Raw genomic sequence first — 25,115 nt, forward strand, 5'->3', positions numbered from 1 at the left:
CGCGTCCTGACCTTCGTCCTCCGCAGATGACCTGGCCGACGAGATGGAGGACGTGGACTTTGACGACGAGGGGGCAGAAGAGCCCGACGCCGAGGCTTGGGAGACTGAGGACGATGAGGGGGTGGAGGACGGCATGGAGGCGCAGGACGACAGCGAGGTCACGTTCTCCCTCCACTCGGGTGAGTGGTGGGCACGGGCAGGGGCCCCTGGGGTCCCCCTCGGGACCTGCTCCCACCCTGGTTTTCCCCAGAGTAAGGGGGTGCAGCAGGTCCTTGCCGGGCTGCCGTCTCCTGGCCGTTCCAGGGACAGCCGTCACGACTCAGGGCTGCCTTGGGCTGTGATCATTTCTACCTTACACTCCAGTAGAGAAGCCCTTCGAGCCTCCTACCGCGGCGGCTCGCCCTGAGCTCGGCACCAGCCTGCGCTGCTCCTCCCTTGCGGGAAGAGTTGATTCCCACTAGTTTGAGTTTGGGAGTTCAGCTAGCTGACATCCCACCCAGACCCAGGGCTGCGTGGGGTTTGGATCCCCAGGGAACGTCAGGTGGGGCGTGAGCGGTGTCTGAGCTGCGTAGCCTCTCTTTACTCTTCTGTGAAGCTTCTGTTTTCTGCGTGAGCCTCGACCCCAAGACCAACACACTGGCGGTGACGGGTGGGGAGGATGACAAGGCCTTTGTGTGGCGCGTGAGCGATGGAGAGCTCCTGTTTGAATGCTCAGGTGAGGTGCTCAAGGCTGTACGAGTGAGTGGCCATGTCCCCTTCCAGCCACATCTCTCCGGACATGCTTTTCCCTAGCCGATGCTCTGCTGGAGCTGGGCTCCTGACCGTCCTCCGTAGTTTGGCCTGAGCAGTCTCTGTCCCCTGACAACTTTAGGACACAAGGACTCGGTCACCTGTGCTGGCTTCAGTCATGACTCCGTGTTTGTGGCCACGGGTGACATGTCTGGGCTTATCAAAGTGTGGCGGGTGGACACCAAGGAAGAAGTGTGGTCCTTTGAGGTGGGGGACTTGGAGGTGAGCAGCAGGACCCCTGGTGCCATGGGAAGTTTGTGGGCCCCGGCAGCTGGGACTCAGCTGGGTGGCAGGGAGGACACCGCTCCTGTGACACTGCCTGTCCCTCTCTCTGCCCAGTGGATGGAGTGGCACCCTCAAGCCCATGTCCTTCTGGCGGGCACAGCTGATGGCAACTCCTGGATGTGGAAGATCCCCAGCGGAGACTGCAAAACTTTCCAGGGCCCAGCATGCCCGGCCACATGTGGCAGGATCCTGCCTGACGGTGAGGCACGGGAGCTGTCTGGGGTAGGGAATGTCATCAGCTCTGTGACAGATGCCACCGCCACCATCTGCCCTCCTGCTTCTGCCAGTCTGTGCTGAGTGGGAGGTGGAGGGATGAGGGGAGCACTGGCTGTATCCGCTGGCTCTGTCTCACCCAGGGAAGCGAGCGGTGGTGGGATATGAGGACGGCACCATGCGCATCTGGGACCTGAAGCAGGGAACCTCACTGCATGTCCTGAAAGGTAGGGAAGAGGTTAATCACGTGGGATGCTCCCTAATTGGCAAACAGCCCCTTCCAATGGGCTCTGATGTCTCCCTGGGTGGAGAGGTGGCACTGGAGGAGCCTGGCGCTGGATTTCCATGCCCCCACAGGTGGCTCCTCCTTGCCATCGGGATGCTGGCAGAGCTGGGCAAGGTGGTGGCTGCAGGAGGGTGGGTTTTGAGGCTCACCAGGTCTCTGTGGGGAGGACATGTGGAACTCATGCCTCTCCTGCCTGCCCCCCAGGCCAGGATGGCCACCAGGACCCCTTGACGTGTGTGGCCAGCAACCAGGACGGCAGTTTGATCATGACAGGCTCTGTGGACTGTCACGCCAAGCTGGTCAACTCCTCCACGGGCAAGGTGGGTCCGTGCTGGCTGGGGCAGAGCCAGGAGCCCCGGGGGACGGGGGTAACAGCCTTCCAAGCCCCTGTCCTGGGCCAGGCCGGTGTGCCCGGGTGGTTCGGGCTCCGCTGGCCCCGAGCAGCCTGTGGTGGCCACCGGCAGCCAGCGGGAGGCGCCCTTGGCCAACACAACGGCTTCCTCCCAGCTACGGGTCGGACCCGCGGCTGGGGGGGGTCCCGCGGGGCTCATAGAAGGAAGTTCCCCGCCTTGTTTGCTCCGAGGAGCCGAGGTTTTGGGGCCGGGCCTTGGTGTCCAGGGGGTGTAAGGCTCGATCCCGGGTAAGGAAGGGGACCTCGGTACGACTGGGGGTCCCCTTCCCTTCCTCGTCGGCCTCCCTCCCCCCAGGTGGTGTGTGTGTTCAAGATGGAGAGCATGGCCCCCAGGGCCCCCACCGGCGAGGGTGAGGAGGCCGAGTCCAACTCGGTGGAGTCACTGGGCTTCTGTAATGTGTGAGTGTGGGGACACGTGGCCTGGGGGTGACAGTCCCTTTTCAGTGCCAGACCTTACAGGGGGGATGTTTGTTACTAACAGACCTGTTTCCATCCCTCGTGCTTGCTCTGCTCTCACCTCATCCTCCCCAGCTGGCTGTGGGTATTCTGGGTTACTTCTGTGTGACAGGGAAGTCACACTCAGACCCTTCCCCTCAACCTGTTTGGTTTCTGGGCTAGCCTGATGGACCACTGTTTGGCTGGGATACCCTCCAGACAGGCCTGCTGGGGATCTTTGCTACCAGGACATTGTCTTCTCCCGTGTGAACCTTGTGCCCCTTGCTGGCTCTTACTGTCCTGTTGGTTTCCTGAACTGAGATGTTTCATGGCTCCGGTCATTGGGTTGTCCCTCATTTTCTCAACGCGCTTTGCCTTCAGCCTTGATCCTTCATGTGTTTCCAGCCCTGTGTAACGCCTGTTCCCCTCTCTGCAGGATGCCACTGGCTGCTGTGGGCTACCTGGACGGCACGCTGGCTATCTATGACCTCTCGACACAAAGCTTGAGGCATAAGTGCCAACACGAGGTACTGCCCTACCCCCCTCTCCCCAGGCCTGGGGGGTGTCTCTGGGCCCATCCAAGACCTCCCTTGGAGCCCAGGGGCTTTCCTGGGGCCAGTTCCCAATTTGTGCTTCTCTCTCAGCCTCTTGGGCTTCCCCAAAGGCAGCCGCAGTCCCTGCACAGAGGATGTGCCTCATAGCTTGGTCCTGGGGCCTGGCTCTCCTATCTGTGGGGATGGCAGACAATGCTGGGGGGGGGGTGGCATGTGGAGGGATCTGAGACTTGCTGGGTGTCCCCAGTACTCACCTTGTGGCCTCCTCCTGCCCCAGTCAGGGATTGTGCAGTTGCTGTGGGAGGAGAGCTCAGCCGTGGTGTACACCTGCAGCCTGGACGGGGCTGTGCGGCTCTGGGATGCCCGCTCGGGGAAGATGATCAGCGAGTACCGAGGGCACTCAGCCGAAATCCTCGACTTTGCTGTCAACAAGTGAGCAGGGAATCCCTAGACCCCTTCCCTGCTGGGTGGAGGGACCAGGGCTGGCAGGGGCCTCCAGCCTCAGGAACTCAAATCATGAGCTGTTGCTCTCTTTTGGGTGTCCCTGGGGTCTGGTCCCAAGGGAGGGGACAGACCCAGGTCTGTGCTGAGACTTGAGGGTCTCAAGGGGGAGTGGGGCATATCAGAGCTGGGCCAGGGGGTTTGGTGAGGGATGTCCAAAGCCCCCCAGCCCTGTTTCTGAGCCCTGTCTCCTCCCAGGGATGCCTCCATTGTGGTGACGACCTCTGGTGACCACCAAGCCAAAGTGTTCTGTGTCCAGCGCCCCGATCGCTAGGAACTGTGCTAAGGGATGGTGTCCTGGCTCTGCCAGGTGGCTCGTGTACAGAGGGATGAGGGAGATGGGTTTCACCACCCTTTTCCAGTGCGTGCTTTGTAATTTTCCAGCCTGCCCTGCTTTGCCCTCGCCATCTGGGGGCCAAGTCTGGGGTTTTGTATGAAAATGTCTTTTAATTATATAAATTATTTCACTTAACTGGATGCCATCCACTCTGCTTGTTGGGGGGGAAGAGGACCTGGGGAGCTGTGCTCCCTCCCTCCTCAGGGATCTCCCCAGCATCCAACCATGGCCTGAGGAGCAATGGCAGACAGTTTTATGCTGGGCTGGGTGGAGGCAGAGACCCCCATCCTAGCTCTCCCTGTTAGGTGGAAATGAGGGGTCGGGGTAGGAAGGAAGGGTGCAGTTTGCTAGCTGAGGGTAGAATCCTGCTCTGTGCAGCCCAGGAGTTCCTGAACACAATAGGCTACTCACTCCTAGACCTGGGCACAGCCCCCACTTCAGCCCCCAAGACAGAGGCCACCAGAAGTAATTTGCTCCAGGATACAGTACTGCACCTGTGACTCCAAACACCCCTTCCAGGGCAAGGCCACATGCATTGACAAGCCAAAGCCCCACAGCCCTTTAAGATAGAAAGATCTCCTTTATTAATGAACCCCAACAGTATTTCTTCAGATACAGGAGTTTTGAACTCAAATACTCAGAAGAAAACAAGTTAATATTGCATTATTCTCATAAGAAATACTGCAACTTATTTCCGGTAACATATTGCAAAGCGAAACAGCTTGAAAAGAAAAAAAAAAATTAAAAAAGAAAAGAAATTAAGTCAATCAAACTGGAATTAAGGTTTTGTTTCTTGGAACGATCCGAGTCCTCGCAAGCACAGCTCGTTTCTGCAGATTACTCCCCAAACTGTCGTACAAACAGACCCCGATTGCTTGAATTCCTTATGAGCCCACAGAGGTGCAACATTAAAAGCTACGATTATCGGGTAGCAAGTGCCCCAACCTTCGTCCTCCACTGCAGCCTCAGTGAACCTGGCGTTAACGGGTTGTGAACGTCTTCCCCCTGAAAGGATGCAGAGAGAGGTCAGCGCAGCCCCCAGCACTGTTCTGGGGTGCCCCAGGGTGGCTACGGGGCTTTTGGTGGGGCACATGCTTGCACTGAGCTCTCAAAGCCAGGCAGGCACTGCTGGTTCAGAGCTCGCAGGCATTTGTGGCTGCAGAACCAGGTCATGGGGCTGTGGGGAAGGGTTGGCTTTTGCAGAGGGGACAACCCCACTGCCCTAGAGCAGAACGCAAAGGGGGGCATGCCAGGACACACAGAAAAAGGATGCCAAGGAGCTCTGGGATCAGCAGAGGGTAAAGGACCTGAGGGAAACATGTTCACACAACTGCTCTCCACCCACTTTGCTCTGGGCTGCTTTATTCCCAAGAGGGAGCCAGCCAGCTAGCACGGTGGCCCAGGAGCGCTCCTGGCCCCAGCCATCTGCTGGCCAAGGGCAGCCAGGGACTCCAAGGAGCAGCAGATGCACCAGGCAGCAGAAACCTGCTCCAGTGCCCACAAACCCCCAGGAAGGACCTGGCCACTCTCCCCTGTGAGCTGGAGCTGCCCCCAGAGGTGATCAGCCAGCTTTAATATAACAGGGGAAAAGCCCCATGAACACCACTACGGGCTCGGGGGACGACGACAATGGAGACACCAGGGCTCACAAAGCCGTGTACGAGCCTTCTTTCACAAAGGACCTGCCAGCACAGGGTTTGCCACAGACCCAGCTCCTACAAAGGACACGTGAGGCAGTGAATGAGTGTGGTGGAGGGAGCACAGGGGTCCTGAGAGGCCAACATGCCCTGATCCAGGCTTTCGCCTCAAGGCACCCAGGCAAGCACCTTGCTATGAAACACCCCCTTTCTCTCTCAGATGGGGTCCCAGCACATCAGGCCCTGGTCTGGTCACCCCCACAGCATCCCAGTCCTCCCTGGACTGGAGTATGCCAAGCTGAGAAGGAGCAAGCTCATGGCTGGCAGAGAAGCCCAGAGAGCCAAGCCCTGCTTTCCTACTCACGTGATTGTTTTCATTTCTTTCTTCTCTGCATCTGGACGGGCACGGTTCAGCACCTTGAGGAAATCCGATGTTTTTGCCCTCATACGTGTGTGAATATAGGCCTGCGTTTCATTAGGACAAAATGGGGATGGGTCAGGATCCTTCCTTCATAGCTGAGATTTCAGGACACAGGGTAGGAGCTATTTTTCCCTTCCTTGTTGGGAAAGCACGTAGCTCTGCACAGCCATGGTGCTATGACGGGAGTTCAGGAGGCAACAGTGAAAATTGCTGTCTAAGCCCTGGTCAAAGCCAGGTCTCTCTGAACAATTACCCTCATTTCTGTTCCCGGAAAGAAAAGAAACCAGATCTAAAAAGAGAAAAATCCTATTTCGCTGCTAGCATGGGAAGCAAACAGGCACTGCCTGTGCCAAAGAGCAGGGAGGTGATAATGCATCACTTGCCACCCCTGCAGGACTGGGGAGGGCAATGCCAGGGCCCAATGAATTCTCAGGGGGGCACCCATGCCCCGAGCTCCTCCCCTGCAGCACCCAGGTTAAGACGGGCCAAAGCTACCCTGTATCCCCCAGCCCCATCCCCTCAGTACCTTCGAGCACTTGATGTGATAGTGCAGGTAGTCCCGGAACGTGTGGATCAGGTTTATGGTGTTGTCTCTGGCAGCAGCATTGGTGTGACGGGGGAACAGCACTGAAAGAAGAGGGCAACGCAAACCGTTAGAGCCTCCAGAGGCTACCAAAGGGCTTCACGTTCCTCCAGTGCTGGTGGCTTCAAGGTGTGCTGCTCTGAATACCTGCTTTGCTCTCTACAAAGAGCCCTTTACTGTGACACATACCAAGACTAAGCAGCACTTGTGATTTTAAACACAGGGCTTTGCAGCACTTTTCCACGTCTCCTGCAGCAGCCTGGACACAGCTGTGCACTCTGGAGGACACAGGCAAGGCCAAGTGCCCAGAGATGATGGCACTGTAGGAAACTGCATGACGCTACTTCAGTGCTTGGGAGAAGCAAATGGAGGAGAGAGCTGGGAGGCAGACAAGGGTGGCCAGGCCGCTCAACTGATTTCAAGATCTAGACTGCCCTTGGATCTTGAAATCTGTTGTGGATCCCTGCCTGACAGCTTGTCAGCACCGTGACAGAGCCAGACTTGGTTACTGCAGGGGCCTGGTGGCTCACTCTTTCCACAGGCTGGTGCTGTGCTAAGCGTCCCTGATCCAAAGGCTGAAAGACCTTTTGTCTGGGTGATGATCTCACCTGGGACTGTCAGATCAGATAACAGGGAAATTTCATCTGGACAAGAATGAAGTCTTGCTCACTGTCCCAGACCTGCCATCAGACAGCGCTCCCATAGCTAATGAGCTGCCCTAACCTCAAGGCACCATTCCCAGCACAGGAGGAGGGCAGCACTAACTTCACCTTGTCCTGCAGTGTCTGTGCTCCACCTCTGAGCTCTGAACTGCAGGAATGCTGGCCTGAGAGACCCTAATGGCACATCCAACCATGACCTCCAATTTCTCTGGAAGAGACCTTTCCCTTTGAACAGGGCAGGGTTTGGACTCCTCAGCATTGCTGCCCAGGAGGAAGCGATGACTCTGCTGGCCTGCACCTCTGCAGGCAGGGGAAAGTGGCTCATCAGAGATGGAAATGTTTGGCCCAGAACAAAGAGGCAGAGCTGGAGAAGCAGAACTCACTGCCCTGCTCCTGATCTCCGACTGCCTCTGCTGATCAAGCACTGCACAGGTGCCTGCAGCTGGACAAGCTACAAATACACTTGCATGAAACCTCCCACAAGAAACCTCCAGTTTCTACAATATCACAGCAAAGCCACCCTTCTCTTGCTCCCAAATGCTGAACTTATTTTACAGGCAGACACTAAATGGCTCACTGTCCACTTCCATGCCTTCTGGCCCACAGCAGAGCTGAGGTGACCTGATACAGTGAAGGGACACACTGAAGGGGGCAGACAACGCAGACTGCAACTGCAGAATCCCTTCAGCGCCCAATGACCTGTTTGAAGACTCAGGGAAGGTGAATTCCTTTTTGTTTTTCATGCAGCAGGAACCTCTCTCCTCCCCAAGTGTCCCCACGCCTCAGAGCTGCCTGCTTACCAAAGGTGATGTAGCCAATATTGTCGCCAACAGCCGCGTCTGTGTCTTTCAGCTCCAAGGGCGGCTCCCTGTGGCTGAAGAGCACCTGTGGGGCTGTGTGACTGGCCCGGCGACCCTCCTTGAACTCCTGAACAAGACAAAGCGAAGGTGAGTCCCACTACGACACTCCACTGGGAAAGCAAACGGGGTTTCCCTACTCCCACAGCACAACTGAGCTGGAGGTTTCCCATCTTTCCCTGAATGGGCTGAGTCTATCAGGCCAAAGCTCTGGAAAACAATCTTTTTTCCCAGCAAAACCACACCAAAACGCATACTGTCCTGGGTTTACATGTGGCACTAGCACAGCCCCTCAGCTGTGGTGGCTTTCAGCATCACCCTTCCTACCGTGGGTGTTTTGTGGAAGGGACACCTCAGTCTGAAAAAGCACCTGAGACAGCACAGTTCCTGCCAGGTAAACATCATTAATGCTTCCAGCAGAAGTCAGCAGCGCCCATCAGCCCAGAGGAAAGGAAATTCTCAGAAAGGGCTGTGAGGTCTCCATTGCACTTAGCATAAAGGCTCTGCTGTTTGAGAAAGCACCTCCCACCAGGAATCTTTGCCTCAGCATTAAGAAGCACCTATAGCATTTGAAGCTTGTGTGCGAAGCCTGCTCCTCCTAACACTTCTCTACCTCGAAACAATACCTCCAGGCAAGGAGATCCCTTCCACCAGGGAACCTCTCTGACAGCAGCACAACCCCCACCTCCCATGAAATGAAGTGGGTCTGCATTTCAGGAATTATAGGACTGTCCCCCACATGGGGCTGGGAAAGTCCAGACAACAATCCCCTGGCCCAAGGCAGGGCAGCCTCCCCTCTGCCTCACTGTCCCCCAGCACAACCTACACATCATCAGCCACCCTCGACCTCTCCTCCCTTCTGAGCAGAGCTCACCCTGGGAAGGGCAGGAGCATCCATGCCACTTTTAGAGAACCCAGTAGTTCACTGGGGTTTCCTTAATGAAATGCTTAGCTTGCACTTCCGCCTGCTTATGCCAGAGGGTACAATGGTTCAAAAAGGCTTCACTGGTTAGTTAATGGTCAGATTTTCTCCATGAGAGCCCAGATGAGCAGCCACCATGCCTGACTGGGCTGTGTTATGCAAGAGCAATAGCTGGAGGGAAGGAGCCAGTGTGACTCAGAGTGGAAATTCTTGTGGCTGGGCAGGAGCAGGGTTTGCTGTTGTAAAAACCAAGAACTTGGGACACGGAGACTCTGGGAGAGCCGCTGCCTTGAAGGCCTGCCGCCTCCCTGGGAGCCTCACAAACCCTGTTTTGTTCACCTCATGCCTCCCTCCCTGTTTTAAAAGCTGAACTCCAGGCTGTGGGATATACTGGTGGGGAAAAGCTCAAAGCCAGAGCAGATGCCCTGCCTGTAGCTAAAGAAGACAGAGAGCAGAGCTACGAGATAAGACTCCCATGACAACACAGACCCTGTTCTAATGACCCCCAAACACAGATAAACCGGTATCCAGCAAAATGGGCCAGTAACTTGCTGTCCATGAGCCTGTCAACAGCATGGCCTGGCACCCCTGAATGGATGGGCTAAAGCTCCTCTAGCCCTGGAACACACTGCAGGGCCCTGCTCCCCAGCTGTGCCTGTGCAGGAGGCTCCCCAGGTGCTTCAGCAGACATAAGGTGAGTTAGGCAGGCCAGTGACACAGATGAACACACATACCAGCATGCACTGAGCTTTCCCCAGCTGTAAGCAAATACCTCAATCTCCACAGGCTGCACGCAGCCACTAACAAACATGCAAAGCATTTACTATGGCCTCTGAATGCTTCCCAGCTAAATGGCAGTTGCAAAGGGTAGCTGAGTCCAGAAGTACTTGGCATTATGATGATTGATTCAAGCCCACAAACTAAGCAAATTCACAACTTTGAAAAGCTCAAAATCTAGACCCTATTGTGGCATGTGAGAGCAGCCACACTGAGCTGCTGAGACTCTGCAGCATTTGAGCATTGGCAGGAACAAACTTCAAGGTGAAGACAGCTCTCGGCACGATCGCAGGCACGACACATTGCCTCACCCCTTCTTCTCCCTTTACAGCCTCCCTACCACGCTCAGCTCCTCAGCTGGCTGGCGATCCCTATACCACAGCTAGCTGCACTACAGGGCCTCAAGGTGGATACTGAAGTATTCACCATGGTGTTTCTCATCTGTAACACGTATGTTTGGCTGTCCATACAAGCAAGACCATCGATAATAAAGATGCCAATGCAAGAGCCTGGATTAGAAAATACACCACCTATTAACATGGTTCCTCCATCCCAGTGCAGCCTGGATCCCTGCAAAGCATTTACGTGCACTAAACTGCCTATGAGTTAACTTCAGCCTAACATCTGCTTGTTTGGCAATGCTGCTTCAAGCAAGAAGGCATCTGAATCGAAGACCAAACCCTTTCCCCATAATTCAGTTTCCATACCTGCATAAACACCTTCCCGATCACCACGTCATCGTCATCCTTAAATACCGTGCTGAACACAACCGTGACACGGTCCTTTTTTGCCTCGACATACCTGCAGGGGGGTGAGAGAGGAAAACCCAGCTGTGAACAGGAGCTAAGAGGTACAATTGGATGAGGAAGAAACTGCCAGACAAGGTCAAGTGGAGACAACCACCATTCACAAGCCTGGCTGCTGAAAATTTCCCCTCCCTCAAGAAAGTATTTACAGGGAGCAAAACATTTCTGTTGGGAGTGGCCAGTTTCTCTGCTGCGTGCAGCCACAAGTGCTGCCACTAACAGAGACTCTTGTGTAACATCCCTGCAGCCCGAGGGATGAGAGCTACCCTCAATGGGTACTTCTGACAGCCTAGGACAGGCCCTTATTACCCTGAAGTAGAGAGCAGTAGGATTTCCTGACTTTCTACCACAACACAGAGCTGGAGCAGGAAGTGTACTGACAGCTGTCTGACTCCCATGCTGCTTGGTTTGAACACTTACATTGTCTCATCATCCCGGTAGTGGATGACAGCTCTTTTCTCTCCTTCTTTGCCCTCTTCCTGGAATTTGAAATACTTCTCAAAGACTGAAGCAAAGCAGTTGCGCTTCAACATGCCAGCTTGGTGCACGATAGCGTCCTTGTCTGCGGGAAGGTTCTCCAGGTCGTAGAGCAAAGAGACATTGTAACCTGGGGAGGGACAGCCACTAACTTAATAATATAAGCAGGGCCTTAATGAAGCCAGAGACATTTTCTGGGAAGAGACACCTACAGTCCCACCTTTGCCTTAAGCCCTCCCAAAAGCCCCAGGGGTGAGTGCTTCCCACTCCAAGCATCACCAGAAGCCATGCCTGAGCTCAGTGCGTGGCCATGGCAACACTCCTGGGGCTCCTTCCTGAGCTCCCAGACACACGTGCTGGCTGAGCTGCTCCCAAGTTTTTACAGTGAGTAGGAAGAGATGCTGTCACAGGTAACCATGGTTTTCCTGTGTCTCACGAAGTGTCTTTGAGAAGAACAAAGACCCCAACTGTGAGGAACAGAGGCTTCCCGGAGAAAGGCTGCATTAAGAATTACAGCTTGTGCTGCAAGCTACTTCAGCCCTGATGTACCTGAGCCACCTTTTAAATTGCCATTCATTGTACAGAGCCCCAGATATCAAGCTCTTGAAGTGCAGCCTTCATTTGAGGCAACTTAAGTCATTTTGGAATTGCATTCAGACATACAGAGTAAATGTTATTGGAGGGTTACCTGATTCAGGATTTACCAAGTAGCTTCCATAGACTTTCTTCAATACCTAGGAAAGAAATTAAACATTGACAGCACAAGCCATCAGAGTTGTTTTCTCCTGCACAGCCCAGGCCATGATTGCTCTCCATGTAGAAACATCAAATTAGAGCACCTGCCTCCCCTAGTCTAAGTGAACTTGGACAAATATTAAGTCACCAGTTTCCAGTGTTATTGGCTGCTCCTGCTCTAGACAGAGCTCCCTGAAGCCCACTGACAAGGGACACGCTGCAGGACAGGATTTGAAACTGGAACTTTTTAAAGTTCTTGCTGGTCTTGAACTTGTGCAGGGAAGAAAACCCTTTCCATACACCTCACCTTCAAAGGAGAACTGTCAGCAGAGCTTGACACAACTGATCTGAGGGCTACAACCGATCTTCCCATTCAAAGGCAGATGCAAAGTGTGCCCTGACCCTCTCCTTGCAGGAAGGCAAATTCAGAGCAGGGGTCAGGCACAACGTGGCTGGGCAATTGCCCGCCCTGTCTCAGCCTACTGCACAGGAGAGACAGGGATGGAGAGGAGAGTGCCAGGCAGCTTGGATGCCTCCCAGAAGCAGAGCCGCCTACAGCATAGCAAAAACCTTTCTTCAAACATAGTCACTGCTGAATTTTACATCAATGGCAATTTTCAACTGAGCCATAGCTCTGTGTCAATGAGGGGGCCGGGAACAGGAGGTATTTCATAGAGAAGAACACAACAAAGCTGTGGCAGAACTAGCCCTCCTGGGATGACACCCACTGCCACGCAGAGAGGATGCATGGGCTCTCTGCATGCTAAAACCTCCTCTCAGCAGAGAGCCTGCCCAGGGAGATGCTCTGTCTTAGCAGGAACCCCACTTTGTGCTCCTTACAGTGGGGTTTCACCAGAGACAGAGCAGAAACAAGCTCCATCGTCTCCAGGGAAGCACAGAAAGCAACAGTTTGCGAACTGGTGATTTAAAAATGTAATTTCTATTTAGTCAACACTCCCAAGGCAGTCCTGCAGAGATCCCATTCTCCTCTAAAAGCTTGGGAAGTTGCCTTCCACCACCACCACGGTGGCTGCTGGTGCACAAGCCACTTGCCCACCACAGCAGAGTTCTCCTGGGATCACACACTGTACTGATCCTTGCTAAACATGCTGGGAGGGGTCCACCCTTTGGGCTGCTTGACTCTCTCGTTTGCCAGCAGCAGTACCTTCAGTAGCAGGCAATGCTGCTCCTAGAAAGCTCTGTATACAGGAACCAGGAAAGCAGGACACTCAGTCATATTTATTCTGACTTTGGTAGGTCTTACGGCAACTCGCAGGAATTCACTTTGGGTTCAAATCGCTTGTTTCTCGCCAGACTCACAATAAACTCATGGAGCAGTTTCCTTGTTTTCCTCCAAAGACAGACACCAGAGGGAAAAGCCTGCTGAAGAGCCTTGGGTGAACCCCATTTGCTACCATGTGGAGATTTGAAAACTGACTCAGGAACTGAGTCACACTTCCTGCCTCACCACCCAACCACAGCTCAGAGAGGCTCTTTGTTTCTACCATAAATGGGCCTCCACAGCCCCAGCCCATTCAACAGGAACTGAACCTGCTACTTCACACAGCAGCAGTGAAAAGGGAACCAGTCTGCAGATCAAGGTCTGCACACACAGCAGGAGCCCGTCGCTCGCTCTGAAGTGTGGTTAGAAGAAGAGCAGCGCTGTGGGACTCCAGATTTGTCTTGGTGCCTTCCTTCACTTGTGGGCTCAGCACATCAGTCAGAGAAACCATTCGATATGGTCACGCCTCACACTCATTTGAACATTCAAAATTAGTAGTGCCCTTTGCCTTTCAGGCTGTAGGGTCATATAAGATGACTTCTTATTCATGAGAGAGTGTAAATACACTTTGCCCTTGTCTTCCAGCAAAGTGGGACTCCTGGTTGGCATAGGGCTGCTCCTTTGACCAGCGTGAGATGGGAGCACAGATGCTTCTCTAAGGGTTAGAAGTTAGATCCGTCAACATTGCAAGGACATTGCGATGCTAAGACAGTATTTGTAGGCTCAAGGCCCAGAGATGCTCACTCACCTCATCAGCACCGTGTTCCTGGAGTTCCTTGTAGAATTTCAGAGAAATACTGACCATCACTTTTGTCTTGTCTCCATTGGGGTTTGAAATATGGTAAAGGACTCCATCAAAGTCTATGAAGCAAGCAAGAGAAACGTGAGGGAACAAGAACCAGTTCCTATTTTTGAGGAAGGTTTTCCCTACATGTTCTAGGAACTGCATAAAGCGACACTGTTCCCCCTGCTCCAGCCCTCACACATACACCAAGACAGAAACCTGTAATTAAGGAAAGCGGTAACGTCATGTAGGGAGACCTGTTATCATTCAATGGGCTGAAACAGTTTTGACACCTGTCCATCACAGAAAGCTTTAGTCTAGTGTCATTTAGTATCCCTGGCAAATCAGCTTGTGCTCAATGCACAAGGATACAAACAAGCAGAGACGGGAGCCTTCTGGATGGCCAGCACGGAAAGTGACTGACATGCCCACTGGGCCAGAGCTGCAGCCTGGAAGAAAAAACATCTCTGTCAGCAAAGGCAGCTCAGCCGCTGCCTGCTGAGACAGCTTCCACTTCACTGCAAAACGGGCAAGAGGCAGGGAAAGGCAACCCTCCAGCTACCTAGCAAACTCCACTTCCTCATGAAGCTCTGCAGCTTACAGAGATTTTTGATAACAGAAGCAAAAAAAATCAGTTGCTGAATGAACACTTGAACTTCCTTGGCACTTCTCATCCTGCAGAGCAAACTTCAGGCGATAAATTCATCTTGCCTGTCACACCGAGCCAGCTTCCTAACAACCCAAACCAGATGGTGCTAAAGACCTAATAACAAGTAGCATCAAGGGCAGCACTGGAGAACAGGCAAGATAAAAAGAGAAGAGCTATGTAGCACACACACACTAAAGCGCTGCCACCACTGAACTCACTGCTGTGGGGACAGCCCCAGGGAAGGCAGATGGACAGAGAAAATAGCGAGGCAGCTGACAAAGCCCCAGCTCTGGGGACACTGCAGGGTGTGCACACTGTCTGCCCCTGCACAGCTCTCCTCCACTGCAGCAGTGCTGGGTGAATTTGGGCACACCAGGCATAACTGTGGGCAGACCATTTGAGCCAGCCCTTTTTTCAGAGAAGTCAAGAGAGCTGTGGAGCTTACCTGCAAATGTTACTTCTACTGCCTCTGGTTTATTTCTAAAAAGAAAAGAAAACAAAGGAGGTAAATGAGAACTCAAACAGCAGCCTCCAAGCTGTGAAGGAAAGAAGATTAATTTCCAATGCCTTGTTTCTCACAAGCAGCTGTATCTGAAAACCCTTCTATCTCCTGCTGTTCAACTAGCAGATAACCTCTGAAAAGAGATCTTAGACTTCTCCCCATTCCTATAAGCACCAGTTTTACCCCAGATGATATAAATAGGCCTTGAAGCTGGCAGAAATTATTATTTGTAGTTTATGAATAGATTTTGAGATCACCGATTTCCAGTTAGAAATGCCTGAGAAAGCTACTCATCACTAAGGAGCTTAACAAGCGCATTCTCCATACAGAACAGCTACGATACAGGTTTGAGGACAGAGGCTCTTTTTTAAGCTCCTGCAATACCAATTCACAGAAGGGGACTTAGAGGCTGAACAATCCTTCCCAATGCAGTGCCCCCTTCACTACCAACAGCAGCTCTGCAAACGCATTGATACAACTTGCTCACAGAGAAGACCCCTTCTCCAAGTTCACGGCCAGGAGCAAACCACAGAAGGAAACTTTCCAGCTGTGCATTTCATCCTGCCCCTTCATGTCCCTTCTGAAATACCCCAACACTATGCCAACTACCCCTGCAGGAAAAACTGTAGATCTGGGTTTGCTCTAACACTGTGCAGCGTGGTCTTTCGGATCCCTGATCAGCAATGAGAGCACCTTGTGAGCCAAAGACACATCACTTCTTACGCTGTGGGTATGAAGATTTAACATCTTAACAAACCCTATTTGCCAGTTTGTCCATGATTTGTAGAACAGGATCCCAAGAAAGATCTAACTGCTTCTAAAAAGTGGTTTTGTTGGGACTGGCACTATAAAACTGCTTTGGCAGCTCTGAGGGGATTGATATTAATAGGTTATTCTCCAACAGGGAGCAATGCAAAGGTACCTCCACTGCTGAGAGCAGGGGTGTAAAATAAGAACAGGGTAAAAACGCCAGTCTGCTACTGCTGTTTCACAGCATATCTCTGTTTATTTTTCAAAAGTGGCTGATATTAAACAGAGTACAGGCAAATGCTATGGCTGATAGAAATCTAGCCTCTAAAATAGTTCATTCACATCCATCTGAACCAATGTACTGAAATAGCTCCCCAAACCAAAGCCAGTGTCTCAAGGCAGCCTTGCGGTCTCAACTATGATGCCACTGCCCAGAGACCAACTTCAACCTTTTTGCCAAAACTTGCTCTGTCCATGCATGTGTATGCTGCTGGGTACCGGCTACACCTCAGTACGTACACCAAGAAAGGTGGGGGAAGTGATGACTCAATATCTACCTTCCCTCACCATATTCTGGAAAGGTTTTAATGATTTTTTTTTTCCCCCAGCAGAAAGCACTGTTCTTCCATCAGTTTTTCTGCAGACAGCCTCATTCCTGGAAGCCAGGAATGACCATGATGTGCTAAAACTCAAGATAGGCAATGTAGGGAGACCAAGGCACTGAACAGCACTGATCCCAGACCATGCACCGGGTCAACAACATTTTACTCAGGTGGAAAGGGAGGAATTAACCCCCAGCCAGAGATCCTAAGTGGAAACCATGAGGTGTTGCTGTTTCTTGAAAGTTATTAGCTGTGAAAAGCAACAGTCCTTTTTGTGGGAGGCTGGAGAGCCTCCGTCTTTTGTGCTGCATCGCTGAAGATAAAAACCACACACTTGAAAGAAGCAGTGCAAGCGCATCCAATGTGGGTCCTTTAGTTTAAGAGCTGTGCCAGCTACCTGCGACCTTGCTCACTCTCTATCTCCCCCTCCCAGCTGGGCCTGAGATGGGGGCTTGCAAGGCATCCCCTGGCTGCATATTCAACTCAGGCTCTTGGAAAGGGGAGCAATTCCCCAAACTGCATCCAAGCCACTTCAGCTCACTGAGGACTGCTCAGAGCGGCAATGAAAGAAAATCCCACTGATCCCACTTGGTCAGTCGATGCAGACATGTTCTTCTTTTAGAGCACCACACTCAGACTTGGGAATCAGCTTGGATGGCAGTATAAATTTTTATAAAAAAAGAAACCTATGTAGGAAGCTTTAAAGATAGCGCAGTCAGGCACATGAGAGCTAGGAATATTAAAGAGGACGCATCCTTAAACCTTGGTTCCGTCTTCTCAGAGGAATACCATTCAAACCCCATTCCCCATGCACACGAAACCGATGCCTCCCAGAGCCCAGGCTCCCAGCACACAGCACCTCCCACCAAGCAATGCAGGGAAGCAACTGACAACCAGTGCACTGGAGTGGTTTTGCCGAGGAAGGACAACGATTCCCTGCTCACTCACCCAGTACCCCAGGGGATGGCAGGAAGATCACTCTTCCCATTATTTAAGAAGCCATGTGAGACCGTATACCCAAAGTCAGTTAATGGCTCTGCACGACAGCCTTTGTTCTGCACACAAAAGCTTACAGCTGACACAGCCACATTTCCAAATGTTTCAACGCAAGCATGGATTTCTTAGAGAAGTTATTTTAACACCAATTTTCCAAGTGGTTCGGTTCTTGTACTTGGGGATGGTGAGGAGGGGAGATATTTAAGGGAAAAGCAGGTAACTGGACAGAACTTTGGGTGCTGAATATTCAGCCGCTTCCCGGCATAGACTCAGTGAAGCAAGCACTCACGTGAGCCGCATACAGAGCTCCTAACAGCTACGCTGGCCCTGTGATCTACTGCAGGGTGTTTTTCTGCCTCACCTGGCACACACCTAAGTAACCCAGGCCTGGCCTGGCCCAGGGGAGGACAGGGAAGGGTATGAGAAGTGTGGCTGGGAGCAAAGTGAGCTGTCTTAGCCCTTCACAGTTCAGCAGCCTTACAACCCCAAAGTTTAAAGTGCTTCTATTTATTTCTCTGGCTCATCTCACCAAAGCTATCCTGGCTACTTAAAACGTTTCCACAACAGAAAAATCACCCTTTTGCTACCTGATTTGTTCTTCCCCCATCAAGAAGTCCCCAGGCAGAAGAGAGAAGAGCTCTCACCTCCAGCCTCCCACGGGTTCCAGATGAGCGACAGCGATGCAGGTCATACGCACATGATCACTTCCCCTCGACCTTCCACCAACCCCATCTTCCGCCAGCAGAAATAGCAGCGGGGACATGCCAAACACTCTGCAGAGGCACACTGTGTCCTCTCCGTGTTTGGCCCTCCCAGATCTTGTGCAGGCAAAGACTTTGTGCAGGCGATGCACAGTGGGCCTGGGACTGTGCTGCTGCAGGTTGGGTATCTGTTACCGTCAGGTTACTGGTGTGAGCCCAAAGCGCTCTGTCAGGTCTAGTGTGCTCCAGTGTCCCCTGACTCCATGATGAGACCCATCCACACCCATGGCAAGAATCAGCAGTTTAGCAGCTCGGTGCAAAGTGACTGTAAATCCCAGCCATGCTTTTTGTGTTTTACTTCAAAGCGGGGCTCTGGGCAGCAGGGAGCTTGTTTGAGGCTCACGTCCACCCCTGACTCAAGTCTCCGAGAACCAGACTAAACCTGGCTACACTCAGAGGATTTCAGACAGTACAGCCCATCCGCTCCCAGGGCAGAGAGCTGCTGTGACCCCTACAAGCGCCTTACCACCAACGCTACCTGAACCATAGCCTCCCCCAGCGACTTTCCCTGTTTGCTACCCTCTGCCCTAAATGGACAATAAAACCAGCTCATACCAGGAATAACTGAGATGGCTCCTCTCTGCACTAAACACTGAATCCAGACCAGACCTTTCTACAAAATCCTGAACTCAGATGCTAAAATGGCAGCTGTTGCAGGCAGCGGTCCATTTTCTGATAACACTTACCAGGTTTGAAGTCAAATCCACACCAAATCCCATCTGCCCTCTGCTTCTAACAATAAAAGGCCCTGACAGGTTTTACGTCTTCTTGCCCGCATCCCTCCTATTCATCTCCAAATGGCTCCTACGCTCCGTCTATCTAATATAGAGCCAGCTCCAAATCAGATTTTTCACCCCAGCAGAACATCCACGAAGAGCCACAGTGCCCGTGGAGAGACGCCAGCAAGCACTTAAGAGCAACAGCAAATCTTTTTTTCTGACAGCATTTCCTCAATTTTGACTCGGACAACTTCCAAACTTCCCTGCTTCATTCTCAGGCCATGGAGGCTCTTAGCCATATGTTACAACAAATTTAAGAACAGAAGAACGAAGACTGTAATTACGTAGAGCCCTCATCTTCTGTATTAAACAGAGCTAAATGCAAACTTTGCCAACAACCGCATTGAAGCATCTCCCACATCACAATTAAGGCCTGTGCCCAACAAGGGAGGATGGCAATTATTTTAAAAGCTGCAGGCATACAAATATTCTAATCTCTTGCCCCAGAGGAGAGGGGGGGAAAAAAAAGAAAGGGGGTATTTCAAAGCTTAAAGGTCTGAGCAGAGCTTTCAGATCACCAGGGCTGACACACAGTTTGGAGACAGCGAGCCAGATTCAGTGTCAGACTGCAGGCTCTCACTACAGAAAGGCCACCCCAATAAAAAAATTATGAGAAATGTCTAAAATTATCTGAACAGTTCCTCCACTCCTGGGCCTCGCTCAGCTAACAAAAGCTACTCTGCGTAAGCTGCAGGAGTGTATGAAATCAAAGAGCTCCTGCAGCTCTGGCAGCACACACACCACGAACTCGAGGAGGAGTGCTCTGTCAGGCGGGCAATGCCAAGCAGTGTACAGCAGCCCCCACATGTGCCAGCTCTCCCCTCTTGGCTAGGTGACCCCTCTATGCCTGAGCTTCTCCCATGCCGTGGGCAGGGCAGCGTGGAGGAGGCTGGCTAGTAGGAAGGTGTTGGGATTCCCAACAGACAAAGCACGGGCCAGTCCTGCAGCACACAGGTACAGGCAGGTCTGCTTCCAGCCAGGTCTTCACCCCACACATATCCAGCTGCAGGTAAGTAACCCGCGGTTCCCCACCAGAGTGATCCAGTGCTGTGGCAGGTCTCTGGGGAAAAGCCTCATTTTCCACACACCATTCACTGCATTTCTTTAGACAGCAACTGATACCCACTTTTCTTTGGTGTCAAGTACCGGTGGCTGCAGCAAGAACCGTTCTCAGAGGATAATACAGAGCAGGCCCCTTCCAGGAACCTGAGATGAAAACTGAGGCTGGAGCGATGACAGAACAACCTGCGAAGCCTAACACTTTGCAGATCTGGGCTGCTCTTCCCTCCTGTTCCCTGCGCTATTGCTCAAAAGCAGAGCACTGTCTGGTTCCACACACAGGTGGTTCACGATCTGCCATTAATGCAAAGTCACCTTCCCTGGTAGCTGAAGCCAGATGTGCTGTGGCAGCCCAGGAGCTACAAACACCCACAGCATGCTCAATCAACGCAGACAGCCAAGGTTTACCAGTAGTGCCACCCATGCCATGCTGAACCCAAGGGTACCACTTTCTGCCAGCGACATCACCCAAGCACTCCTCAGAGTAAGGTAGATTGAGTTTCAGCAGGTGAGGCTGCAGGGGAGATGTGCAGCTCCAGGGTGGGCTTGCGAGGACACTGAGCCAGCACCTGCCACTGCTGCTGAAGGAAGGAGATCTGATCCCTGCTCCTCTGCTGCACCATGCTGAGCAGCCTTCGCACAATGAGTGGGATGAGGAAACTCATCTGGGCTAAAAATACCCAGTTGTGCCTGTTTAATTTTAACCTAGGTCACTTCCCCAATCCTGTTTCCCCTGAAGCCACAAAAATGCCTGTGTCAGCAAGAAGGAGGGGGTGGCAGACGAGCAACCTCTGTTTTCAGTGGGGCCACTGAGCTCCCCTGAAGTGCCGTAGCCACAGATCACCACAGCCACTCCTGCAGGGAGTTTCTCACTGGTGCCCAGCAGGACCCAAAGCTCCTCTACCCTACCAGCATGCCCAACAGCCTCCAGACGCTCCTCGGTCTCCCCACGATGAACTCTCTTCGCATATCACATCATGAACACAAAGTTCACGCTACCTGGTTTCACCCAGCACTCAGCCTCACTGTCTGAAAGGCTCAGCTTTACAGTCAATGAGCACCAAAGCAACCGCAAATGGGAATTACCATAAAGCACACGAGTGCAGCTTCAGCCCAGCTCTCTCATCAGCTCACAGGAACTGCTCTACATCAGGAAAGTTCAAGCTTCAGCTGTTTCCCTATGTAGCTAATAGTCAGGAAGCCCTGCAGATTTGTACCTACTAAAGGCTGTAAAGAAACCAACGGTTTAAGATTCTCTTCCCTCCACCCCCAACCAAGGGAAAATGCATGCTGTTCCCCAGCTATGCAAATTTGTTTTCTTTTGCACAGTGGGTAAATACTAAGTAACAATTAGAGATAGATGATTAATTTACTGGCAATTTGGGGGGAGCTATGTATGACTGGAAAACCAAATCCTGTGAGTGAAGCCCTGTGCCACTTTCACTGGGGTCAGTTAAATTAGAGTGGGACAAGAATGGACAGTAAATCTGGCTTGGGAGGCAGTTCTTCCCTGTGTGTTAACAGAACAAGTATTCACCAGACACAGAAGACAATCATCAAAAATGTTTTACACCGAAATTGTTTGTTGGTTTTTTTTTTTCTGTCTGTGTGGTTAGCAAAGGGAAGCAATGATGAGAAACAAAATCTTCCGACTGGTAGAGCTCATCCCCTCCCATCACATTTCTATCAGAGATGGGAAAACCAGAGTGTAGCTGACACGTACAAAAGCTCACAAGCTGCCTCATTTCAACACACTTGTTTCCGGGTACAGACCAGGTATTCCCCCGCTGCAGCAGTTAGACACTTGAAAGTTTCAGCAGCAAATTCCTAACTGAAGTTATTTCAACAGATTATTGTAGCTTTAGGCCTTTGTTTAAAAATGTGGTTGGTTTAAGGAAATGGATTTAAAATAAGAAATTACAATATTGAATAAATAAATCAGACACATTGAAGTCCATTACATGTCACTGCCTTCATCTAAATACCACCCTTGAATGGTGGCCGTCCAAGAAGGTGAGATTTCCATGGGTTTTGCCCACAAAACCAAACTAAATTTGGAATTACCCTATTTACAGGTGGATGCTGCCAAGCCCCAAGGACCTTGTCAAGGGAGGATTCTTAGACATGGGTTAAGCCCTGCCTCACGTGTTGATCTCTGTCTGCAGCCCTGCCAAGGTACCTTCCACACTGGCAACTCCAGGGACAGCTGATGGACCTCCATGCCAAGCGGATTTCGACATATAATGTACAACAATAATGTTATGAGCAGTTATTAGCTCTGACTTCTAAAAGTGACCTAGTTCTATATGACAGGGTGAAATACGAAGTGTCTCTCACCTGATGGTCCAGGAAAACTCTGCAGGGAGCCTGCTGAATCATGGCCACAGTGTAGCCACAGGAAGCAGAGGGGAGCGACACAGCCCATGTCACAGAACAAGTCCCCAGCAAAGGATTTGGAAAAAAAACCCCGCCCTGCCCGACTCCCACGCTGGCGCTGAAGCCACCAGGCACACCTAGCTCTGAGACAACCACTATGGACAAATCCGTGCATTGCATCTGCCCCACTGCTGGTTTAGAGCAAATAAAGCAAAACAAACTCTGTCCGAGTGTCCAAGACTCGCTCCCAGTCACTGAACCCCTTAAGGCTTGACCTTGCCCTGACTGTCCTGTGTGCACCCCCAAGACATGCCTTGGGAAAACCATCACCAAAATAGTGAAATACAGGAAATCCCTTCCTGCCTCCAGGCTCAGCACCACAGGAGTGACCCCCGAACTGTGGCCGGAGGGAAAAGAAATTTCACATTGTCATGGTTTAACCCCAGCCAACAACTAAGCACCATGCAGCCACCCACTCACTTCCCCCCCACCCAGTGGGACGGGGGAGAGAACTGGGGAAAAAAGTAAAATTCGTGGGTTGAGATTTAACAGGACAGAAAGGAAGAAAATAACAATGATAATAACAACAATAATAAAATGACAATAATAATAATAATAATAAAAGAATTGAATATACAAGCGATGCACAATGCAATTGCTCACCACTTGCCGACTGATGCCCAGTTAGTTCCCAAGCAGTGATCTCCGCAGGCCACCACCCCCCCCCTCCAGTTTATATACTGGACATGATGTCACACGGTACAGAATACCCCTTTGGCCAGTTTGGGTCAGCTGTCCTGGCTGCATCCCCTCCCAACTTCTTGTGCCCCTCCAGCCTTCTTGCTGGCTGGACATGAGAAGCTGAAAAATCCTTGACTTGGTATAAACACTACTTAGCAACAGCTGAAAACACCAGTGTGTTATCAACATTATTCTCATACTACATCCAAAACATAACACTATACCAGCTACTAGAAAGAAAATTAACTCTATCCCAGCCAAAACCAGGACACACAGGAATAAAAATTGCATAACACCCATTCCCTAAAAGACTCGAAACCAAGAGAAAAAAATACACCTCCCTGCATATCTCAGACCTTTGTCTCCACCCTGCGCTTGCCTGGACAAGAGGGCCCCAGCACAAGCACAGAAGAAAATGCAGAAGTAACTAACTTCCTCTCTTTCAGCAACACAGTCAAAGCACAAAACTTATGTAGAAATGACATCTAAAGAAAAGAACATGCCATAGATGAGTAAGAAGCAGAGCACCATCAGCCACGCTATGAATCGATCCAGGAACAACTGGCATGCCAGGCAAACGTGCCAACGCAGAAGTGAGGAGGCTTTGCTGTACATAGAAATGGAAACTTCAGGGGCCCGCAGGCTGGTGCAGAGCAAGCGATACCAGCTTTGGTCACACAGAGTCAGGTTTTCAAGGTGTGCTTAAACCCGCAGACTGCTACCTCCACATTTACACAAACACACGGACACACGCGCATTCTTCTCTCTCCAGCAGGAAAAGTGTCTTGGTATGGACTTGTGATGAACGAGCACTTCTGACACACACTATTAACCTCCGTACACGTAATATTTTCTAATGGATGCAGCTGCAATACCATAGCGGTGACCTGGGAGCTCTGTCTTCCCAGTGCAGTGCCTGTGCTTTTGGGAAACTTGTAGCATTAAATGATCAGGCTCAAGAATAAAAAGCCTGGAAGCAGCTCGGCTATCCTGCAAAGCAGTGCAGCCTGTGAGGTTATTTTATGGAAAACCAAACCCCAAAAAACCAAACCAAAACCCATCAAAAACAAAACCCAAAAACCCAAACCCGAGCAAGAAGTCAACTGAGAGGGTAAAGCAGAGGAAATGGCCTCTGTCACAAGTTCTGCACACAAAAGGCTGAGAGCTTTGAAAGCCACTGGAGGAAAAAGTGACACAGAAAAAGGCACCTGCCTGGGGGATCCCTTCCCGGGGCAGCCTGGGCCCTGCTCTTTGAAACGCCAGGGCAGGCTCCACCCCAGAGATAACACCACCACGCTTTGCTTCTCAGGACTTTGTCTCCATACAGAGGTGCCTGGTGCAGACAGCCTAGAGAGCCCACAGGTAGTTCAGCTGCAAATAAGGACGTTTATATGAAGGGACTCTCTTCTGAGCCAGGCTGTGCTCAGATAAGCACCTTTACAGCTCTGCTGCAACACTTACACTAGAATAATCACTGGCTCCCCAGGGACTGAACTGCCCCAGCCAGAGATGCAGGTGCAAGCCAGCCCCCCCAATCCAGCCCCCGAGGCCAGGACACCCACTAAGCTGGCACCAGGGGCCATGGCAGACCCATGGGCCTGCATCCCTCCTGCTCAGGAAAGCAAAGGGGGGCAGGCTGGAATCTGCTCCCCACGCCCAAAGCAAAAAGCTGAGGCCACAGCTCCACACACAGGCTTCCTGTTCCTCAGCTCCTCCCGCCCCCATTCTGTACCAGTGCTGGCACCACGCTGGGCCGTTCTGATGAATGCTGCTTTACCCAAAAGCAAACATCCTTGCAAATCCACCTTCCTCCCTTCCCAACTCCCTCCTTGCCCAGGCTCTCTCCTCCTCCTCTGCTCCCTCAGCCCACCTCAACACTGCAATCTCCAATACCCTCCCCAGCTCCCTCCTCCTCCCCTGGGGCCCCCACACTTGCCCTAGCACTAATCACCCCATCAAGCCCCACTCCCCCCTCCAAGTCTGTCTGTCCGACTTTGCTCCCTCACCCCCCAGACCCTCACTCTGCCCAAGCTCTGATCAACTCCATCGCCCCCAGCTCAGTTACCTCCACCCAGACCACTCTCCTCCAGTACCGACACTCCTCCCAGCCCTCCCACTCCGCAGGCCCCCCATCCTGTCCCAGCT

The 25,115-nt window shown here is 51.9% G+C and overlaps 2 protein-coding genes across 2 annotated transcripts in view; one reads left to right on the forward strand and one right to left on the reverse strand.

Moving 5' to 3' along the window:
• AAMP (angio-associated, migratory cell protein) overlaps window positions 1-4,574 on the forward strand; it is a 4,842-nt gene extending 268 nt beyond the window's left edge. Inside the window, exons 2-11 of the mRNA XM_010569792.1 lie at window positions 27-179; window positions 596-715; window positions 872-1,011; window positions 1,129-1,273; window positions 1,431-1,514; window positions 1,778-1,893; window positions 2,281-2,384; window positions 2,857-2,947; window positions 3,252-3,406; window positions 3,674-4,574. Coding sequence (XP_010568094.1) covers window positions 27-179; window positions 596-715; window positions 872-1,011; window positions 1,129-1,273; window positions 1,431-1,514; window positions 1,778-1,893; window positions 2,281-2,384; window positions 2,857-2,947; window positions 3,252-3,406; window positions 3,674-3,749 — 1,184 coding nt within the window. The 3' untranslated portion in view covers window positions 3,750-4,574. The remainder of the gene's footprint in view (window positions 1-26; window positions 180-595; window positions 716-871; window positions 1,012-1,128; window positions 1,274-1,430; window positions 1,515-1,777; window positions 1,894-2,280; window positions 2,385-2,856; window positions 2,948-3,251; window positions 3,407-3,673) is intronic.
• ARPC2 (actin related protein 2/3 complex, subunit 2, 34kDa) overlaps window positions 4,373-25,115 on the reverse strand; it is a 20,993-nt gene continuing 250 nt past the window's right edge. The window contains exons 2-10 of the mRNA XM_010568301.1: window positions 14,850-14,884; window positions 13,720-13,832; window positions 11,643-11,688; window positions 10,898-11,084; window positions 10,379-10,472; window positions 7,916-8,042; window positions 6,397-6,497; window positions 5,814-5,914; window positions 4,373-4,817 (exon numbers count right to left, since the gene is read on the reverse strand). Coding sequence (XP_010566603.1) covers window positions 4,793-4,817; window positions 5,814-5,914; window positions 6,397-6,497; window positions 7,916-8,042; window positions 10,379-10,472; window positions 10,898-11,084; window positions 11,643-11,688; window positions 13,720-13,832; window positions 14,850-14,884 — 829 coding nt within the window. The 3' untranslated portion in view covers window positions 4,373-4,792. The remainder of the gene's footprint in view (window positions 4,818-5,813; window positions 5,915-6,396; window positions 6,498-7,915; window positions 8,043-10,378; window positions 10,473-10,897; window positions 11,085-11,642; window positions 11,689-13,719; window positions 13,833-14,849; window positions 14,885-25,115) is intronic.

Source organism: Haliaeetus leucocephalus, unplaced genomic scaffold, assembly GCF_000737465.1.
Source record: "Haliaeetus leucocephalus isolate CR32 unplaced genomic scaffold, Haliaeetus_leucocephalus-4.0 Scaffold1, whole genome shotgun sequence".
NCBI classification, from domain to species: Eukaryota; Metazoa; Chordata; class Aves; order Accipitriformes; family Accipitridae; genus Haliaeetus; species Haliaeetus leucocephalus.